The 20,764-nt window shown below is 49.1% G+C and overlaps 2 protein-coding genes across 5 annotated transcripts; one reads left to right on the top strand and one right to left on the bottom strand.

The window, feature by feature from the left end:
- Positions 1-3,214: 3,214 nt before the first annotated feature.
- On the top strand, positions 3,215-7,220 carry LOC132069818 (homeobox protein NANOG-like). Of its 4 annotated transcripts, none has more exons than XM_059466271.1 (5): positions 3,215-3,302; positions 4,375-4,458; positions 4,756-5,030; positions 5,767-5,856; positions 6,231-7,220. In XM_059466271.1, exons 2-5 carry the CDS (start codon positions 4,380-4,382, stop codon positions 6,651-6,653), a joined length of 867 nt encoding a protein of 288 aa, XP_059322254.1. In that variant the 5' UTR covers positions 3,215-3,302; positions 4,375-4,379; the 3' UTR covers positions 6,654-7,220. The 4 variants fall into 4 exon arrangements, with proteins under 4 accessions (XP_059322254.1, XP_059322252.1, XP_059322255.1 ...); XM_059466269.1 differs by having other exon boundaries at positions 3,217-3,237; positions 4,215-4,458; XM_059466272.1 differs by having other exon boundaries at positions 3,222-3,237.
- A 3,987-nt stretch (positions 7,221-11,207) lies between these two features.
- Positions 11,208-18,394, bottom strand: LOC132087583 (homeobox protein NANOG-like). Its single transcript, XM_059493938.1, has 4 exons — positions 18,238-18,394; positions 14,895-15,169; positions 13,484-13,573; positions 11,208-13,071 (listed from the first exon to the last, which is right to left on the bottom strand). Exons 1-4 carry the CDS (start codon positions 18,392-18,394, stop codon positions 12,709-12,711), a joined length of 885 nt encoding a protein of 294 aa, XP_059349921.1. The 3' UTR covers positions 11,208-12,708.
- Between the last annotated feature and the right edge of the window lie 2,370 nt (positions 18,395-20,764).

Here is a 20,764-nt window from a genome sequence, read left to right as displayed (position 1 = left end):
CCCGTGCCAGTCTGTGGCCCTGCTGACAAAGGGACACATCACCCAGCAATTCTCAGGGCACTGAGAGACTGGGCTGCCAGGGGGAGGGAGGAGATTTGTCCTTTTCTCTACCTGCTCCTCTAAAGAGTCGGGACAAAGGAAAACTGTATTTTAATATGAATGAGGGCCTAATTTTTGTTATTCTTTCGTGATTCCCTTCCTTCTACAGTATGTCATCTTGGGTCCACACTGCAGGCTATGACCATGCTACAGGGGACAGGCTGTCCAGAGCCAAGTGCTGGGCAAGCACTGAGGTCTGCGGGGCAGGAGTGTTTTCATACGCCTCACCTGGGGAGTGTTCACTTTAAAATAAAATAAAAAATAAACTAAACTAAACGAAACTAAAAGTAAATAATTTTTTAAAAATAAAATATAAATACATTAAATAAAATAAATTTAAATAAAATTTTAATAATTAAAAATAAAAATAAAATAAAATTTAAAAATGTAAAAATAAAATTAAAATTAATAAAATAAAATAAAATAAAATAAAATAAAATAAAATAAAATAATAAAAATATGATAAAACTAATAAAATAAAATCATTAAAATTAAATTAAATTAAATTTAAAATATAATGACATTTTAAAAAATAAATCAAATTAAATTTAAAATAAAAAAGAAAATAAAAAGAAAATAAATTTTTAAAATAAAAAATAAAATTAATTTAATTTAATTTAAAAACAAAATAAAATAAAAATAAAATAAAACAAATAAAAATAATAAAAATTTAAAATAATAAATAAAATAATAAAATTTCACAGAAATAAAATAATGAACGTAAAGGTGCCTTCTTGGGATGAAAGCTCAGACAAGCTCAACAGAACACAAGGCAAGGATTTCCAGTTGCCTTCCCCAAGCACACACGTCGCTGTCAGGGGACGGTGGCTCCCAGGAAAAGCTCCGAGGGGCAGTGGGGCTCTGGCCGTGGCTCCCCGCTCAGCAATAGCGAGCCAGCGCCCGGCTGCCCCGCAGAGCATCCCCAGCACGGGCAGAGTGGCACAGCGACACGCAGTGGCACTTCACAGCCTCTACCAAAACACAGGCGACCCACATCACAGCCAGCTGCAGGAGGCAGGAGAGCACCTAATCTCTGTAAAATTCGAGACAATCTCTACCACTACAGCATCATCCTGTTGATCAAACTGAGTTTAGAGAGGCTCTGAGGTATTTCTGACCCAGTGGTGTGAGCTCCACAGCTGGATTTGCAGCATTAGCCAGCTGGTGCTTCCCCAGCCTCCATCTATGTAAACTGGAGGTTTTGCATCACTTCAGGGCAAGCTTGAGCTCCAGCCCTCTGCAGGTAGGGACCCTACTGAGAATAATGGGAGATCCTTGTAGGGGGAACTTCCTGGATGAAACACCTTCCAGCCACTGTCCCATCTCACTGTGCTTAGACAAAGAGGCCAAGACTGCTTTTGGAGCTGAGCTTCTGTCTCTGCTGCTGAAGCACTACAGAAAGGGTTTGTTGGGGCACGCTAAGCTCAGTGAGTGTCTGCATTCAGCCCCACGCACTTGACAGGAAAGATGTGTGCTGATGTCCTTACAAACAATCCCATGGGTGAGGGTATGGGTGTCAAGAATAAGCCAATTTATCACTCACCTAAATAATGCTCCTCAGTACATAATGAGTGCATAATGAGCTGAGAACTGAAAAATAAGGGGGTAGCCACAGAATGAAGGGAGAGGGGGACACAATCCAGGGTCAAAACCCAAGTCGTTCCTGCTATTTGGCCCTGTTGGGAAAAACAGGATTAGACTAGATCTGACCTGTGTTGCAGTTTCAACTGAAAACAGTTCCGAAAGAAACACAAGTGGATACTTGCATCTGCTCTGTGAGTCATTCCCAACACTTTTTAAAAGCATATAATCTCTAGAGATTTAAAAATTTTTAAATTTTTTTAAATTTTCCCAACATTTTTAAAAGCACATCAGCTCTAGAGATTCATGGGCAGGATATTCAGTCTGAAGGCTGATGGTGACACAGGCAGATGTTCCAAACCTGATCATCCCACGAGCTTCCCAAATGTCCACATCATGTTTCCCGTAGCATCCTCTGTGTCTGTATGACTTCTGGATTTACCTTTGCAATATGTTTTCATGTGTATCATTTATTTGGGGGAAAAGAAATTAATTTCTTTTCCTTAATAAATTCTGACTTTAGATGGTATGGTTTTATACACTTGCACAAGTCTTATTTCTCTCACAATTGCATTTAAAAATATATGTTTGGTAAGCTGATTAGAGGCATTATTAGGGTGAGGGAGCAATTTATTCTCACTGGAAGGGGATATGTGGAAAAGCGATTTGGTGGTTAAAGCATAAAACAAAGGGAATGGAAGACAAATTGGATGAGAAAATGAAAATAAGACAAAGACTTTTTAAAAAAGGGAGGAGGGGAAGAATTAAATCAGCTGCATGCTCACTACAAAGCAGGTCTGACCCTGGCACAGAAGCGGATATATACAAAAAAACCTGATCTATGTATGAAAATTGCAGACTGCGAGCAGAGCAGTCTTGCTGCCTTTCCAAGCACACGCACGCGGCTCTCCGAGGGAGGAGGATTCGCTGGCAGAGGCGGCGTTACTCCGCCTGTAAAACCCGAATTCCCCTGGTTCCCCTGCCCAGCCGTGTGTGCTCGCACGGCTCGGGGCTCTCCGGGGCCGCCGAACGCCAGGGCTGGGCCATAAACCCCGCGGGATTTCCCGTCCTTGCCAGGGGCTGCTCCTGGCCAGCTCGGGGAGACGCCACGCGTGTCCCGGGCACACGGGGGCCGGCGGCTCCCGGCCCCGCCGAGGGCAGCGGGACGGCTTCGCCCCCATAGAAAATCCCTTTGCGATCAGGCATCTGCTCTGCGAGCCAGGGACCGGCCCAACCCACAGCCCGGCTGCCTCGGCTTGCTTCGGGGCTAGGCTCTGCCTCGGTATTCTCATCCCTCACACCTCGGTATTTTCATTGTAAGAGATCACAACCTCTTTCTCCCACACTCCTAACAGTCCTGACTAGATCTTGTCCGGATTCTGAGAAACTAAATCATTCATTAGGAGGTGATCAAAAGTAAGCGCGGCAAGGACCCTTCCTTGCTGGCTCAGGGGACCAGCTGGGGCTCATTAGGACTCAAGATAGGAGGCGGAGATAAATTGAAATCAAGGGAGGCCTTTCTCTGTCAGGCCCTAGAGACGTTTAGCAGTGCAGCAGGTTAGTAGCTACACCGCTGCCTGTGCCCGGTTTCCGTGCGCTGGAGGAGGTGGGGGATTTGCTTGGTGCGTCACGTGCCTTCACTTGTACTTTTTCCAGGTGGTTTTCCAGGTTTTGTAACTCCCGGGGTGTGAGATCCTACCGATAAGTTTTTAATTTCCTTAAAGTAAGCAGTAATAGCTGGGGGAGGAGGGTGGCAAGGGAAACTTTATTCTCCCCAAGAAGGCCGTAGGCCCTAACTTCAAATCCTCAAGATCTGTAGAGCTCTTTTACAGCTGCAGTGCTCTTGTCTCCTTTTGAATGTGACCCGGTGATTCCCATCTCTCCCTGCTGAGTAACAAATTTTTTTAAAAATAATTTTTGGTTTTAAGATATTACTTTTTAGAAAGTCTTAAATGGCCGGGGAAAGAAGCTTGGGAAATGCGCAGAACAGGAGTGCCTGGCTCAGCCTTGGGCGAGCCGCCGGGAGCAGCAGCCCGGCTTTCTTTGAGCCCTGTTCCCCACACACAGACACGGCTGTGAGGGGCCGTGCCCCTGCCCCAGTCCGGATTCACTCGCGGCGAGGTGCAGGGCTTATCTCTTTGCAACGATGGCTGCGATCTGCAATGCAGACGCACAAAGTCTCCTCAAGCCCCGCGGCGGGTTCCGGGGCCATTCTCTCTGTTTGGGTGGAGAGCTGTGAAATGTGGGGGTGGGGGATGTCTGCCCAGCTCCGGGCAGCTCACGGGGCGGCTCCGCTCGGGCCTGCTGCCCCGAGGGGCGAGCAGGGACCTCCTTGGCACGCCCCAGCAGGGAGTGATGTACTCATCCCCGCCAAGCTGGCAAGCGTAGCCCTGTGTCCCAGCCCTCCCCCGGTCCCTCGAAGTCCCTTCCCCCCAATCAACCAACTTTTAACATGACAATGGTCATGACAATACCCCCCAGCCAAGGCCAGGCTGGGGCGGATTTAAAGCGTCCCCCCCATCTCCCCCCCACAGGAGCGCCTGTCCTTGGGCTGCCGGCAGTCTCGGCGGTCACCTCCACTCATGCTTGGGGCAGGGGCACCCGGCCCGGCCATGAGCGCCCACCTCGCCCCGCCGCAGTATGTGCTGTACCCGGGCGCGGCCAGGTACGGCGACTATTACTGGTTCTCCGCAGGCAGCATGGACAGCGTGCCCACCGAGGAGGCTCCGGCGCCGGACGCGCTCCCGCTGCCCGCGGCCAAGACGCCCAGTCCCTCAGGTACGTGGCGGGCCGAGCCGTGGGGCTGCCCTGGCCTGGCCTGGCCGCGGGCCCCGGGGCTGGGAGGCGATGCCGGTGCTGCGGGCGGCAGCCGGGTGCCAGCGGGGCCCCTCTGCCCACAGGGGCGCAGCGGTTCCGCTGCCGTGAGGCGACCTGTGCCCTGCTGCCCACGGCTGCGAGCCCGGCGGGCCCCCAGGGCACCCGCAATCTCGAATTCTCCCTATAAACTGGACTTGCACGGTGTTGTGAGTCTTGCCTGAGTTATTTTGTTCACCGCAGTTGTCTTTTCCTCCTCAGTTGACTCTCCAGCTTCCTCCAGCTCCGGGACGCTCACGCAGTACCACACCCCCGACTCTGCCACCAGCCCCACGGCAGCGGGGAGCCCCTCTCCCCACTCCTCCCAGCAGAAGGCCAAGGCACAAGGCAAGGGTGTGGTGAAGACGGGCAAGAGCCGCACAGCCTTCTCGCAGGAGCAGCTGAAAGCCCTGCACCAGCGCTTCCAGAGCCAGAAGTACCTCAGCCCCCAGCAGATCCGGGAGCTGGCCGCTGCCCTTCAGCTCACCTACAAGCAGGTGAACATCTTGCTTTGAGCCGCACCTGATCTGGGGTCTTTTTTTTTTGTCTTTTTTTTTTTTTTTTTTGGTGTGTGGTTTTCGTTTTTCTTGGACCCCAGAGAGAAGTTCCTTTCATTGTCTTGCAAGTGTTGCCTCTTACGTGAGAGAGCAGAGGGTGTGAAAATCTATGACTCAGTGTTACGTTTGGTTCCAGCACTACCCACCCACTGCATGCAGATGTTTGAAAGGCCCTACAGAGCAGGGCTGTGCAGAGTCAGGTTCGTGTTCTGCACGGACATGTGTTGTCTCTGAGTGTAGAAAGAGACCTGCGCTGCTATGCAAGTGGCCTTTCCTAGCCGGAGTGGCACCGTGGGCTCTCCCTAGAGGAAGGAAGGGTCCTTGCCTCAGCAGCTGCCTGTGTCTGACTAAAGGAGCGACCCGCTGCTGAGCCCTGACCATGGTACAGCAGTGAGACGGTGCTCTACAACCGGATTCCTGCAGTTGCCTTAGCCGGTGTTTTAGGCAGGGGTTTTGAAGTCGGGAAAGATCCAGTGGTGATCTAAGGAATAGGAATCTTAAGTTTTCATGTCTCAGCTCTGTGATTTTACAGCCACCTGCATCTGCTGCACGTTGTTATCTGCTGAAATTATTTACAGTATTAGAAGTCAAAAACAGGATTGTAGCAGAAGTAAGGATGTGTAGCAAGCTTTTCAAAATTAATTTGTAATTTAGGTCCTTTCTGCATCACTTTTAGGTGAAAACATGGTTTCAGAATCAACGGATGAAATTTAAGCGTTGCCAAAAGGAGAGCCAGTGGATGGATAAAGGGATGTATTTACCACAGGTGAGTAAACTCCCTCATCACCACCAGTCACGGCTCCTCCAGTCTGCGGGGAGAATGCCCAACCTGGTAATTCAAACAAGCCACAGGACTCAATATTACCGAGCCAGTTGTATTCCTTGTAACAGGGCTTACAATGGCATCTCTTTCAGGCTGGTTTTCCCCCCCGAGCGTGGTTGTTCCTGGACGTGTTGAGCTGGAGATTACTAACCGGTCATCTCTGCTATTACTGGTCTCTTGGGTGGAAGGACAATGGGCCTGAAAAAGGCGCTATTGTTCGGCTTGGAGGGGGGGCTGGGGGAGAAATGAGGACCCATCCGAAAGAATGGGCCGTTGGTGTGGTTCTGCACTGCTGAACGACTTTCTTTGTCTCCTAGAATGGGGTTCATCAGGCTGCATACCTGGATATCGCACCCGCGTTCCACCAGGTCTTCCCTGCCGGTTCCAGCAGGAACTTCCAGGCCGTATCCAACGTGCACCAGGCTTACAGCAGCGGACAGATGTACGGAAATGGGCAGAACCTGTACTCGTTCCCTTCTGTGGAGGATGAGGAGCTCTTTGGAAAAGGTGGGACGAGCTGCAATACCCAGCAAACCATGGGTTTATTAAGCCAGCAAATGAACTTCTATCACAGCTACTTTGACAATATAGATTATGTCAGCGTGGAGGTTGAAGACACCTTCAACTTCCAGAGCTCCTCTGACACTGTCACACCATTTTCGAGCTCTCCTATACAGAATCAATGCCAGTTACCTTGGCATCCCATGGGGGCCCAGAGTGGGTATGAGTCTCAGGTTTGAGTATTTTTTGCTCCCACCTCTTGTGTTCACCCATGGGATTTCCAGGGTTTTGAAGTCATGTTCGATTTGTTTTTCTTGCCCCTCCACTAGTGGTGTTTTATCTAATGGGGGGGGGGGGGCTCAGCACCCTGCTGCCTGGAGCTAGTTTCCTATTTAAGTGTGCCTGTCTGTTCACAGCTAACCCTTGGCAAAGATGCTTTGGGTATTGATGAGTTTTAACCTCATTCATTGAGGCCAGTGTGCAATGTTACAGCTGTGAACAGCAGAGGTTGTTAAGGTCTGTTTGTTGTTCTAGTCTCACCTTCTTTGCTGCCTCTCTAGCAGGTGATCTCTGATCCTTGTCCTGTGTGTCCTGCAGCAGAGCTTCTACTGCAAAGGAGGTGAATGTTTGTTGTTGCTGAATAATTTTCCATAAAGTTTGTTTTTTAGAGTGTTACCAAGCATGTTTTATGTTATATTCATGTTGTGTTTTATTGGTTTTTCTGGTTAATGTTCAATGTTCTTAATGTTAATGTTCTTACAAAGTTGTTTGACTTGAAAATAAATTACTTTATTTTAATATTGTGATGCTGGCTACAAGAGTTGTGCTACAGTACTGAGGAAAGGGAGGGGGAAAATAACCCTACCGTGTTTCTCCCAGAGGTGGGATCAGGTAATTGTTTAAAAGGAGCAAGTCACAAAAGCCTATCAGCCTGTTTTTAATATGCAGGTGTGTGACCTGCTGCAAGGAGGGTGGGGGAGGCTCCAGGGCCAGGCGACTGGGCAAGCTGCTGGCTTGAAGTGATGTGCAGCCCTGTAACGTGCTTCTATTAGCCCTTAAACAGCAGTAGTGCTTCAAAAAAAAGTATTGAGGAAGGATGGAGCAAAAGAAAGCGTCCTGGAGATTGTGCGGCCTCCTGCTCCAGAAGGTCACAACTGGAGGTCTGGAATCCGGCTTAATTAAATATGCAGCTTTGTTGGGGTTCTTGCGCTGACCTCAAAGGGCAACAGAAGTCTGCAACTAAGTAACTAAAGCTCCTGCCTCCAGCGCTGCAACAAAACCAGAACCAAGTTGCTATTTAGTCATACTCCCAATTAACAGAAGTTGTCTTTAGGTTTGATCCCTTGTTCTTCAAAGTACCCTACACCACTGAAGCCCTTCACCTGTCCAAAAGGGGTAATTCAATGGGTACTCCCACTGAGCACAATTACTGAACTGGCAGCTCACTGCTCAGACTGCTGCAGGTCCTTTGCTCAACAGACCCTGCTTGTGTGGGTGCAAGAGCATATTCCCCTCTTTTCCTGCTGCAAACCTCTGCTCCCAAGGCAAGGTACAGTAGGTACAGGAAGGAGAGAGGAGCAGAGGCTTGGGCCTGTGCAGAGAAAGACAAAAGAATGAGTCACTGATATATTTGGGCTGCCAAGCTTAAAACAGGAGAAAAAGGTTAATCTGGCCTGGAAGAGGGGGAAATGCCAGGTTCACCTGTTTTTTTGAATTACAGAGCAAGAGCTCCTCTCATCTGGATGGGAGATTCATATCCCAGTAGCATTGAATGAATTCTGGGTCATTTTCTAGCAATAGTATTAATTTAAACAATTGACTTGAAAAAAATAGAGGTGAACCATAAAAATCACCTATACAAGTCATACATACTATGCCTTGTCTTTCAGCTTTAGAATTAGCAGCTTATGATTTTGGGGTTCTTTTAAGATGCAATCTTTAAAGAAGTAATATACAGATATTTGCAAAACAGTTGCAGAGGATGCCTGCTGCAGTTTACCTGTGCTGCTCTGTAGGTTTTGTTTCCACGTGTCTGCTGCAAAGGTAAGGAGATAGGCAGAACTCTGCTGGCAGATGTCTTTCTGCAAAAACAGATATTGTTGCTAAAACAGCCCTGGGGCTGAAAATGATTGCTCTGCGTGTTGTGGTTTGTTACTCCATGTACTGTGGGAGTGTTCTGTGGAAATTGAGTGTTCCCTCATGGCTGTGTTGTTCTCCTGATTGCTCAGCCTGGGTTGTGTGTAGGTTTGGCAAGCACGTGTAGCTGGAGGGAGCATGTGGAGCAGCTGTTCTTCGAGTTTTGGAAGGTGGGCTGGAAAGGACATACAGCTGCCCAGGAAGTGTTTCTAGAGCCTGTGGAATTAAAAAAACAGGACTCTGTCTTTCCACAGAGCTGGTGATCTCTTCTGTTACCTTCACATGCCTGAATCACATCACCATGTGAAACAACTGCACAGGTAATTGGGCACTACTACCAAAACTGATGGAGATGCAGGTGCCTCCAGCCTCATCATTGCAGAAGTGTTGGTATTAGTTCCTTAGGGGAAGAAAGTGCATCCCAGCAAAAGCTTTCTGCTAGGATGCATTACATCTCTGTTAGGACTGCTGCTTCTCATGACTCTGCTGTGTAACAGTGACTTCTGCACACTGCAAATATGATTTGCTTGCTAGCAAATATTTTTAGGATTAAGCTGTAAGATGATTTGGAGCTCTTCATACATGTTACAGCTTGTGGGAATGCACTCCTCATTTACAATATCTGCAGTGACCAAAAAGCTGCAGATGTAGTTCCAGTGATGCAGAGAACTCCACCTAAACAGAAGAAATTGGGTCTGGTACAGATGTTGCAGACCAGGATTTTATTCTGTATTTCATTGGGTTCCAGCTATCCCACAGGGCAAATACCAAGAGCAGTGGAAACAACCTCATTCCTTGCTCTCCATGTCCGTGTGGCCTGCAGGGGTTTTACAAGCTATGTGTTTCTTCTGAGTGATCCAGGAGCAAGGGCTCACAGCCCCAGTTGTCTCTCCAGTGCAGATAAAAGTAATGATCTTTGCTTTAATAGGCTCTTCCCTAGAGGCATATGTAAGCATATTTAGCTAACTACACCACATGACCCGAAGGCTGAGCTAGCAGGGTTTTGGAAATTTTCAGTCAGGCATTGCCACATGTCTCTTGCCTGGCCCGTCATCAGAGGGCAGCAGCATATTGGCTGATACTGAATAGTCATGAGGCATGAATTATTCTAAATCATTGCACTTGGATATTAAAATAAAAGGAAAAAAAAAAAACTAAAAAAAAACCCCAACATCAAATCACCAAAACAAAAAACCCAAGAAACCACAATCCCAAGTATTTTCCAACCTGTGAGGGTCATATAGTCTTCCTGCTGTCCAAAGTTTTGAAGAGTACCCTCAGGTCATATCTGAGAATCTCTTTCATAACCAGGCTAGAATTAATTTTTCATACTTGACAAAAGTCCATCTGCTGTCTAGCAGCTGGAGAGTGTCCAGGCCATTAAATCTTTTACAAATTACAACACTGGGACTTCTGCTTTGGGGGAGCCCCAAGATCCAGCAAAGTCATTGCTTAGATACTAGAGAAAGACCAGAAAAGGAATTAAGTCCCCAGTGTCCCTCTGGCTGGCTGGGGCTGAGTGCCTCCCTCTAACAGTAGCTGCATTCCTGCTGTTTTTACACAGAACATTGGGAATACAGCTCCTGATACAGCAGACATCAGTGATCTCCCTTCCTGGGAGCTGCTTACTTGCCTGTTTGGAATTGCTGCAGGCTTTTGGACTCCATAACCACCTGTGGCAATAAGGTTTATCTTTGGATGTTACGTCCGAAAAATTGTGTCTCTGAGGAAACTGCAAGATTTGGCACTGTTTGTTAGCACTACTTTGCTGAAGGTCAATAGCAGGGAGATCGCAGCTGTTGCTCTTACAGACAGCAGCTTTCTGCAAGCCAGTCCCAGAGCCTCCACAGCAAAATCCTGCCTGTCCTAAAGCATCTCTGAAGGAGCAGGGCATGACATGTGGCTCCTTTTCCAGAGAATTATTAGTGAGGACGTGCTGCAAGCTCAACTTTTTTCACTTACAGCGGCCTTGGATGGGTTGGCATGGAAAGGTTTTAGGTTATATTCAGGTAAGTAAACAGAACTGTCGGCTTGAGAAGAACTGAAAAATATCTTCATTCTGGTATGAGAGCCTTGATAATTGCCGCTATTGTCCACCCTCCCATGCTAGCCAGCACCTTTTCAGTCGACTTAATTGTTCCCCACCCTTGGTTTCAAGAACAGTCTTGCCCATCCTTAGCCGCTTGATGGTTGCAAGAGGAGAGAGCGGGGGCTGTGCCAAGACTACGTGACTCACCATCCAAAAGGCTTTATCTTTTCCCAAATCATGCCGGCCACGTGTTCTGGTTCAATGCCAGGCAGTAAATGAGCACCATGCAGCCACTCAACTTGATCACACCCCATCACTGGGATGGGAGAGAGAATCAGAAGACTAAAAGCGGGAAAACTCGTGGATTGAGATAAAAACAATTTAATAGGTAAAGCAAAAGCCGCACACACAAACAAAGCAAAACAAGGAATTAATTCACCCCTTCCCATAGGCAGGCCACCTCCAGGACAACAGAGCCCCATCCTGTGTAATGATTCCTTAGGAAGACAAACACCATCGTTCTGCATGTCCCCTCTTCCTCCCCCCAGTTTTCTACCCTGACCCCAATGCCATATGCTATGGAATATCCGTTTGGTCAGTTGGGGTCAGTCTTCCCAGCTGTGTCTCCTCCTAACTCCTTGTGCACCCCCGGCCTTCTCGCTGTCAGGGAGATAATGAGAAGCAGAAAAGGCCTTGACACTGTGCAAGCCCTGCTCAGCAATAATGAAAACATCTCTGTATTATCAACTCCATTCTCAGCACAAATCCAAAACACAGTCCCATGCCAGATACTGTGAAGAAAATTAACGAACACAGCCAAAGTCAGCACACCATACAGTTTACAGCAGAGTCAGTGTCTGCATGAGGGAGTGAGGGAACAAACAGCTGTGAGGCACAGGGACATAAATCAGCTTTGCCAATAGAATTCCATGCCTCTTATTACTCCAGTCATAGAAATCACTGCCCTCATTTCACGCTTTTTTCTTTAACCATGACACCTACTTCATTGCTTTAAGAAAAATTCGTTGTCATCATCAAAGTGATAGAAAGTGTGTGACTCAGGGAACTGGAGGCCTGTTATTGCATATACTTTGCTGCACACATCTGGTTTTAGGTACTTAGACACTTCCATGGACAAGTTTAGAAATTATAGTACCTCCATAACAGTCCCCCTATTTACTACTGCTGGATATGGAAAATTCTTAAGGCGAGTGAGTTACTCACCTGTTCCTTTGACTCGAGATATCTGGCATTGCCAAGAGACATGAAGCTGATCCACTAATAACACAGAATAATTTCTGATTATAGTTTCAGCATCAAATAACAATGGCATACAGTTGCTATGGCTATTTATGCTCCATCTGGTTTTTATATTGCAATGCTCTATTGCAGTGGGAAAAAAGAGATATATAAAAATACATAATGCATCTTTGAAAGTACTCTTTTTTATTTGCCAAATTGAATGCACTGTTAGGTTTTCTCAGGGGGAGGCACAGAAAGATACAGACTAGAAGGAAGGGCTTATAAAATCATCTTACCAGCCTTTCTGCAAGCTACTTGTCACAACTCCCTTCATTAGACACTTCATCACTTCATCTCATGGCTGATATACAGAACTGATGGATTACACTTCAAATGGATAACTGGCACGTGGCAATAACTTCTCCAACTTAAATTAAAGGTAAGTGACTAGCACCTCTCCATACAGCTCCTGGCTTCATGTGCTCTGTACACACAACTGTACAGTGATACATAGAAATGAGATTCCCAAAGGGATCTGTGCTTCCCCTTAGACAAGTTACACAATCCATAATTAAGAAGATCCAGGGCATAAGCTGTGTAGGCAGATCTTGGGCTTTGCCATAAGAGAGCTTGGTTGTCTGTGCCAATCAAGAAAGTAATATGTGTGTGCACATGTAAGAGCATAGAAATGAAGGGTTCTGTGTGCATGTACCTGGGCAAATGGGTCTGGGTCTCTGCACAGCGGCATGTCTGCAGGCACACATCTGGATGCCAAAACAGGTTTTAGCTACAAGGTGTCCCTGAGGTGGCCAGCACACGAATAACAACGGGAGAGACGAGAATAAGATTTGATTCCTGGCTGCCCAAGTACCCCACATCCACAGTGCTTAGGAATGATAAAGATGATGGCTGGCAGCAGTTGGGAAAGGAGCCCCCATGGTGGCTGAGTGGTGAAAATTACAGCCATCACCTGTCTTGGAGCCTGGATATTCCACAGTGCCAGGATAGCTGTGGTAAAAGTCTACTTTGTGCTGAGCAATGAAGCCCACTGTCTGCTGGACACTGCAGGTCCCCCCGCCTTTGCCAAAGACTCCTCCATCCTCGCTGGTCAGGATTGTGTAAGCGTTCTGCCCTGCTCCATAGTGCTGACAGGGGGCAGGCATGGCTTGCATGTTGCCAGCTGCGGTGATGGGGTAGCCCTGGTGGAATTTGGGGTGCACATCCAGGTAAGTTCCGCTCTGGAAGCCACTCTGAAAGGGAAAGGCAGAGAGTCAGAACACAGAGCCTCTCCACTGGTGTCCACATGCCTGACACGTACTGGGGCTCTGTCCCTACACATTTCATATTGTCTATTGACCAGCAGCAATGGCACGGAGGGCAAGAAGAACTATGTCCATTCCCATAGTTCAGGGGTGGATACACAATCATATATATGTAAGAGGAAAACAGCTTTTCCCTGGAAACGTTTCTGTGGTACAGCCAGCCCACTGCTGGGCTACCACCAGTACACATGGTGTGGTGCCCAGCCTGTGCCTCTGTGCTGAGCTAACCAGAAGGTCGGGTACGCTCACACTCCTATGTTTCAGTTGCCCCCATGGAGGAAAGAGGGGACTGATCTGCCCAGACAGAAGAGCCATGATGAGCCACGTGCTATGTTCTTACTTGCGTGAGACACTGAGCCCGTTCGCTCCACAGGCTCTGCTTCTGGCACCTTTTCAGCTTCATCCTCCGGTTCTGGAACCAAGTCTTCACCTGGGAGGGGAAGGGAAAGCAAAGAAAATGTCAGCAAAGGAGAGAGAAGAACAAATGTAACCAAATTCACAAGCAGGAAGAACCAGAGGGAGTGACCAGGTGGCAGAGATACATGGGCAGCAGCAGATAAAAGCCTTTAGGAACTCCTGGGGGGTGTTGCCACGGGGAGAGTCTGTCTAGCAGTCTCAGCAGGTGGCTACTGCAACTGTGTGATGGGGGAGGGGGTGGCTCGGTGTCAGGAGACAGGGATAGCAGGGATAAATGGACTCATTCTGAACATGGATGTGCATGACTGGTGTGAATCAGATCCGCCGACACCTCTACAAGCCCCCTGCACTACAGGCAAACTTCTAAGATGCTGTTTCTGCATGTTTGGGAACAGAGAAGGGACAAACCTGCTCCTTGTCCCTAGCAGTTCCCAAATTCAAAGCTGCTTGCTGAGGCGAATTCCAGGGCCATTTCCCCCCGGGCTGTGTCTGCACTGTGAAAGCAGCCTTTGCAGGGATGTGGATTGAAGGAAAGAGCAGACTGTCCCACCTGCCTTGTTCCTGACTGAACCAGTTCAGTGCATGCACTTACAATGCACCTATAACTTCTTTAGTCCCAGGGCATCCTGACCATCATGCCCAGCTCTGAGATTCAAATTTCAGGAAGATTTTGGACTTGTAACTTCGAGCTGTTGTGCCCCATTGCCTAGCCCCCCCCCCCCCCCCTTTACGAAGGCATCATTGGAGGCAGCGTCATTTCACTACACACAACCTACCTGGAGATCAGCAGAGACCCTAAAGGGCAGTGATGTGTCAACCTAGCAGCACCCATGGGGAGGAGGGAGCACATGTCAAGCAGCCAGGCAGTGCTGAGTGTGGAGCACTATTAGATACTGGACACAATAAGACCCAGGATACACTAGCAAGAGCTTTAAGCATGTTGCAGCAGCCCTGTGATTCAGAGAACAGATGCATGCCAGGGTTTCTGAGAAGTTCACAGGGCATGAAAAAAATCTGTGAAGTGCTGCAAAGCCCAGGGTAGAGACTGTGGTGAACAACATATTCATCACTGGGTTTGCAATTCTACTACGGTTGTTGGCAACAGAACCCTTGACTGACCCCCGACTTGGGAGGCCCAAATGAGGTGCCACTGACCCCTCTATCTGCAAAACTGCTTCTGATGTCTGGGCATGAATAAGAAGGGGAGCAACTGTCAGCTGGCACCTTGGCCTCAGTCCCTGCTGGGGACTCATCTTTCCATCCTGGCACTCCCTGAAGTGACCACTCAGCCACTGTGAGATCGATACACTGTGGGTCAAAGTCTCTGTGCTCACCTGCTTGTAGGTGAGCCCCAGGGCAACAGCCAGCTCCCGGATCTGCTGGGGGCTGAGGTACTTCTGGCTCTGGAAGCGCTGGTGCAGGGTTAGCAGCTGCTCCTTGGAGAAAGCTGTGCGGCTCTTGGTCTTCCTGATCCCCTCCACGCCATATTCTCTGCCCTTCTGAGACTTAGCTGAAGGCTGTGGGGATGAGGATGAGGAATGTGGACTGGTGGCTGAATCTGGTATGAATTGGCTGAAATTCCCAGAACTGGATGAAGCTGGGGACACTTCTATAAATAAAAAGAAAATGAGAAAAGGTCTAAGAGACAAAATGTTTAGCTGTAAGGGTATGAGCATGCTCCCTGCCTGCTGTAGATTTCCTTGCCTATCAGACAGGAGCTTTATAGAAGCAAAGGCTTGTGTGACCCTCCTTTCTTCACAGAGCTGTGAGCACAGACAAGCACACTGAGAGCAAGCAGCTTCCCAGCTCAGTCCCCCTGGGATCTTCATGACTACCTTCTGCCAGTCAGAAAAGTCAGGGCAAGGAGTAGTGCGAAAACGTGGTGCACACTGGTTCACAGTGAACTCTCCTCCTCCAGATGGCCTCAATAATATTTCAGTCTGATTGTGGTGTAAAAAGGCCTTGTCATGACTGCAAGCATAGCTCTGGGTTGCTGGCTGGGCTCACCAGAACTGCCTGCCCAGCAATACCAAGGCACTGAATAGAGACAAGGGTGTGCGGTGGGGCAGAGCAGCCAGTGCTCACAGTGAGGGCAGCAGGTGGAGAGCATCAGGCACTGGATATTGCCTCCCTCCTGTTTGCCCTTGTCTCCCACCACAGACCATGCCACTGCTGGAGACACTGTAGGTGGAAGGAGCAATTTGTCTGAGAGGGGCTTTTGATGAGAGAAGAATTTCACAAGGAAAAGGAGAGCGAGAGGAAAGGTGGGTATGTGAAACAGGTGAAAGGAGGCAGCAATCCTGTACCAGGGACATAGGGGACAAAATTCAAGAGTGCAGAGGAAGGTATTCAAGTCCCTTCTAATTTGTCCTGGTACATGTCTTAAGGGATCTCTGTTGATGGCAAAGTTGAAGTAAAGAGCTAAGGGAAAAGTTTCCTGAACAATCTGGGCTCCTAGTGAAGACAAAACCTGCCAAGATGCAAAGTCATTCAGGCTGCAAGAATAAGAAAATGTGTCACATGCCACATTACTGGGGTCTGAGAGAGGCTGAGACCTTCTCAGGCCAACCTGACTGAAGGGCTGTGATAGCAGTCACTCCTCTTTTTCCCAACTACAGTGATGAATCTGCCCACCCCTCCCTCCTCCAGCTACTCCACTGCAAACTGTCCTGCATGGTCCATCACCTCTCCTCCTACTGGGAGTTCAGTGAATGGGGCAGTGCCATTTCAGTGCACACCTTCTGACTACTGAGCCCAACCAATGTCTCCCAACCTCCTTACCAGTCACCCTGAGAGCTGTGACACTGAGACACTCTCCTCAATCACCAGAACACATGTCCAGAGCAAAGCACTAAAGCCCCCCAGAGGAATGGGCTTCCCATCCATCCTACAAAACCTTTCCCTCTTCTGTCCTAGGCTGAGAGTCTACTAAGCAATCACTGAAAAGCCTTGGAGTCCTGCTGGATCTCAGAAAGGTGGCCTCATCTGTGGTAGTGTGCCCCTTGTAATTCTCCTGACAGAGACATGGCCTGTCTCTGTGGTGCCTGCCCCTCAAGGCTTGCCTGCTCTGGGCCATTTGCTATCCCTAGGAGATGACAGCACCCAGAGCAGGGGCTGGTGAACAGCCAGGGGTGTAGTGGGGCAGGTTTCCAGCACTGGGGAGCGGGGCCATGAGGATTGCAAAGGGAAGCAGGAAGCAAGCAGGAAGAGGCTGTCAGTAGAAGAGGTGCAAGGGCCTGCAGTGTTATTTGCATGGAGCTAGACTGCAGAGCCTTGAGGAAGCTGAACATCAGTGACCTGGCTGCATGGCAAACTAAAACTTCGTGTGATATCACAGGATGCTTGGCTCCTGCAGGCTGTGCAGTAAAAACCTTATAGGGAAGAAATGAGTATGCTGGGAACGTGGGCCTGGAAAACAGGAAAGTCTCCTGTTAGGAACCACAGCGAGACACTGTAGAACTAAAGCTGACCTGTCGTCTCAAAGCCCCATGAAATGTATCGTGTGCAGCTTGAGCTCAGGACAAAATGCTCCTTCTCCCATGAGAAGAGAGGAAAGGAGAGAGGAAGCAAGAAACACAAACAACAGACACGAACATGAGAGTGCAACAGACATGAACATGAAAGCCTGTGACAGACCCACTCCCTCAAGGCCTTGACATCTGTAAGCGTCGACTTCCACTACAAGGGTTCTCTCTGAGAGAGGCACGAGGGTGTTTGAAGATGGGGTTAAAGGCTATGTACCAAACCCAACAGGGGCACACAGAGTCCATCTGCCCGCTGCCTCTGTTGGGCAGGCAGCATGCAGAGAGGCTACATGCAGGTAGCCACATGCGAGTAGCCATAGGCACTCTGCCTGAGCCTGGAGCTTTCCACAGCAACTGACAGCTTGAAAGTGGCACCCCAAAACCTGCCTCTCCTCCCACCCATTTACCTTGCTAGGGTGTTGCCCCGCTGACCATAATGTGGAGCTGGGCGAAAACCTGCTCTTATCAGCTCTTCTATTGCCCCTCACTGGACTGGGAGAGGCATGGCAGGAACAGAAAATGTCACTCTGGCGACGCCTGGGACTTTTTGGTTCAAAAGGGAAAGGCAGTGCAACCAGAGCACAGAAATAAGAGGGAAATAGACGCAAATGGCAAAATGAAAGAAGCAGTGTGAGTAACAATGCGAGATTTAAAGCAGTAGATCTTCCAGCACCCAGTGATTCAGAGCGGGCCTTGGCTCATGATTAATAAGTGCATAAAGGATGCAAAGAGTTTGTAAGAGGATGAAGGATGCCACAAGAAGTATCTCCAGAATCTGTTTCTCTCGATGGCACAAATGACAGCATTTAACTAAAAGGAGGCCCAGACATCCCCGCACCAAGAAGGATGAACTTCCATAAGACCAAGTTGTCACTCTGTCCTTCAGCCTGGAGCAGAGACCTGACAGTGCCTCGACTCTTTCAGGTTCTTCTGAGGTTTAGGAAACCGGCTGGCAGCCACCCAAGAAAAGTAGCATGGAAGAGTTGCGTGACTGGCCAAGGTCACCCCTCCTCCTCGCCTACCCAGCGCACTCTGCCCAGGTCACGCACTAGGAAACCAAGGCAGGGAAAGAGAAAAATCCGCTCAAAGTCGTTTGAGCCTGACCTGGGAGCTATCCTGGAGGTCAGCCCCAGGGTGTAGCTGAAGGCCTTACCTGCCGTGTGCCTCCCGCCCGCAGCCTGCGGAGAGTGCCCGGCCGCTGTGGGGGCCTGTGCTGCGGCCCCCGCCGCGCTCCAGCCGAGCTCCAGGCGGCCCCGGGCGGCCCCGCCGGGGTACGCGGGGCGCGGCGGCAGCGCCAAGTGAGCGCACATGGGCACGGCCGCAGGGGCGGGTCCCCTCACGCCAGCTGTCACCTCCACCTGGGGGCAGGTCCCACCACCGAGCTGAGGCAGCCCCGGAGCGCAGACAGGCCTTTATAGCCGGCCATTGCCTGCCCCGGACCGCAATTTCCACCGCGGCCCGCTCCTCCGGGCTCTTTGTCATGGTAAAGAGGCCGATCGGTGGGGTGGGGACGGGGCAGGGGGGAGGGAAAGCAGCGCTCGGAATGGCATCAGGGCTCAAATATGTCCCCTCTGAATTCTTCCCATTCTGCAGGTTCCTCAGTCACACCTGAGCAGGGTCTGACCCAGAGCCCCAGGACAACTCCTCCCCTTGCCTCTGTGGGCTCTTGTCGCGGCTCAGAACCCCATGAGTGCGGATGTCCCGCACAAGACAGATGTTCCCTGCATTGGGATAGCACATCCCGGCCCGTCCCCACCACGGCGAGGGCACAGCAGCTGAATCTGGTGCTGAGCTGCTCCGGACCGTGCCGCCCAAACCCACACCGTACCCTGGGCTGGTGGGGAGGATTCTGAGACCTGAGACCTTTGCTTTGTGGCTTGTGTGACACTGACACCTCCCCAGGACCCACAGACACCCCCTACTGACCTGGCAGCGCCTCCCATACTCTTGGGGCAGATGTCAGAGTTGGGAGAGGGGAGGGAAATGAGTAAGAATTAGAACTGGGGACTAGGACATACATACTTTTTTTTTTTTTTTCTGAGAAGGAATTTCCTTCATACAGGCCTTCGAGGGAGCCAGCTGAAAATGTGTTTGGCCCATCTTCAACAAGCCTGTGCCAGAGCAAACTCAGAAACACTGGGCAAGTCACATCCAACAGCAGATCTTACTTTGCAGAGCAGGCTCAGAAATCTCAGCTGGTTGGTCTCCAGGGGGACAACCAGCAGAGGCATTTTCATTGTGGAGCTATGAAAAGATCTAGTGTATGTAACAGCTAACAGATTTGCTTGCCCATGGCCTTTCAAAACATATCCTTTTATTTGTGTAGCCTTGGCTGTGGCCTTTGCCAGGCTGCTGCAGGTGGTTTGGAATAAAGGACATGAGGAGTTTCCTTTAGGACAGGGTTAGCTGATGTTTCCTGACATGGCCTACCCAAGGGGGACAGGCACCTGCAGAGCTGTTCATTAAATAACTAAAGGTAAGTGAGTGAGACACAGAATTCATCTCTGGGCCTGCAGATTGGGCTTCCTTTGGTCCCCTCTCTTCAGAAGGTTTTGCTCAATCTGTATTTAGGTAAATTTTATTGGTTTAATTTCAAAAGACATCACACTAATGTCCATTTCTCAATAGAGATCTAGAAGTCCCAGAGTTAATTAAAATACTTCTTGCTAGAACCAGCCCTGCTTTGGCACCAGGACATGTGCCTGCCTCCTGTCAGAAGCTCTGATCTGAAGGTGCTGATCTTCAGAAGTGTAAAATTATTTCAAATGGTCAATCCTTTCACTCCTCTGAACCTCATTACTTCACCAATGCTTGTTTCTGCTTTCATCCCAAGCCTGTGCTAGCATCCCAGTACCGGCCAGGAGAGGTGCCAGGAGGGGCACCTGCTTGCTGTCAGTGCTCAAGTACCAGCAGGGAGAAGATGCAGACATATGGAGGAAAGCAACAGAACTAGGAAGTAGAATTTAGACCAGTTTAAAAGGACATAGAACACCACTTTTACCAGGACTTGTGCTGCTGCTCTGTGCCCCATGGCAGATCACTAGTCCTGGCTTCCCTGTCTGCAGAAACACTTTCCCATGAGGTGCAGACTGGAGGGAACCAGGGACCTGGCTGAAGTCTCTTTAACTTGGCATTGAGTTTTATGTTTTCTGCTTGCATGAAACATTTTTTTACTTTACAAACTGCAGGGACTGACATATCTCTGCACAAGAACAGCACATTTTAATGTTAAATTTACTTGAAAAAGCAAAAAGAGGGCTTTTGAGCACATCTTACTCAATAGAAACACAAGAGCATCCTGAATATATCAATTATGCTGCTACAGCCTCTAAATTTGCTTTGACTCATGTCTCACTTCTGAATCATTCTACATTTCAGAGCTGCAGTGCCACAAGAGCTATCACTGTCCCTCACACCTGCCCTCAAGCCCTAGCTAATAAAGCACCAGTGACATGAGCTGTTCAGAGCTTGGGACCCCACTGGGCAGCTCCAGTGCCACCAGTTAAGGAGGATATGTTCTTCTTACTCATGCCTGGCCTCTTACCATATATTGATGTTCAAATTTTCATGGCCTTAGGTGCAGTTAGGATATGAAACCAAGGCAGCAGACCTGGGCGGTATCAACATCTCTTTTAGGATTGTTGAACCTGAAGACCTGGCAGAAAACACGGTGTGGGTGC

The sequence above is a fragment of the Ammospiza nelsoni genome, chromosome 2 (assembly GCF_027579445.1).
Source record: "Ammospiza nelsoni isolate bAmmNel1 chromosome 2, bAmmNel1.pri, whole genome shotgun sequence".
Classification (NCBI taxonomy): Eukaryota; Metazoa; Chordata; class Aves; order Passeriformes; family Passerellidae; genus Ammospiza; species Ammospiza nelsoni.
Note: the sequence above shows the minus strand (reverse complement) of the source record. Positions and strands in the feature narration are given on the sequence as shown.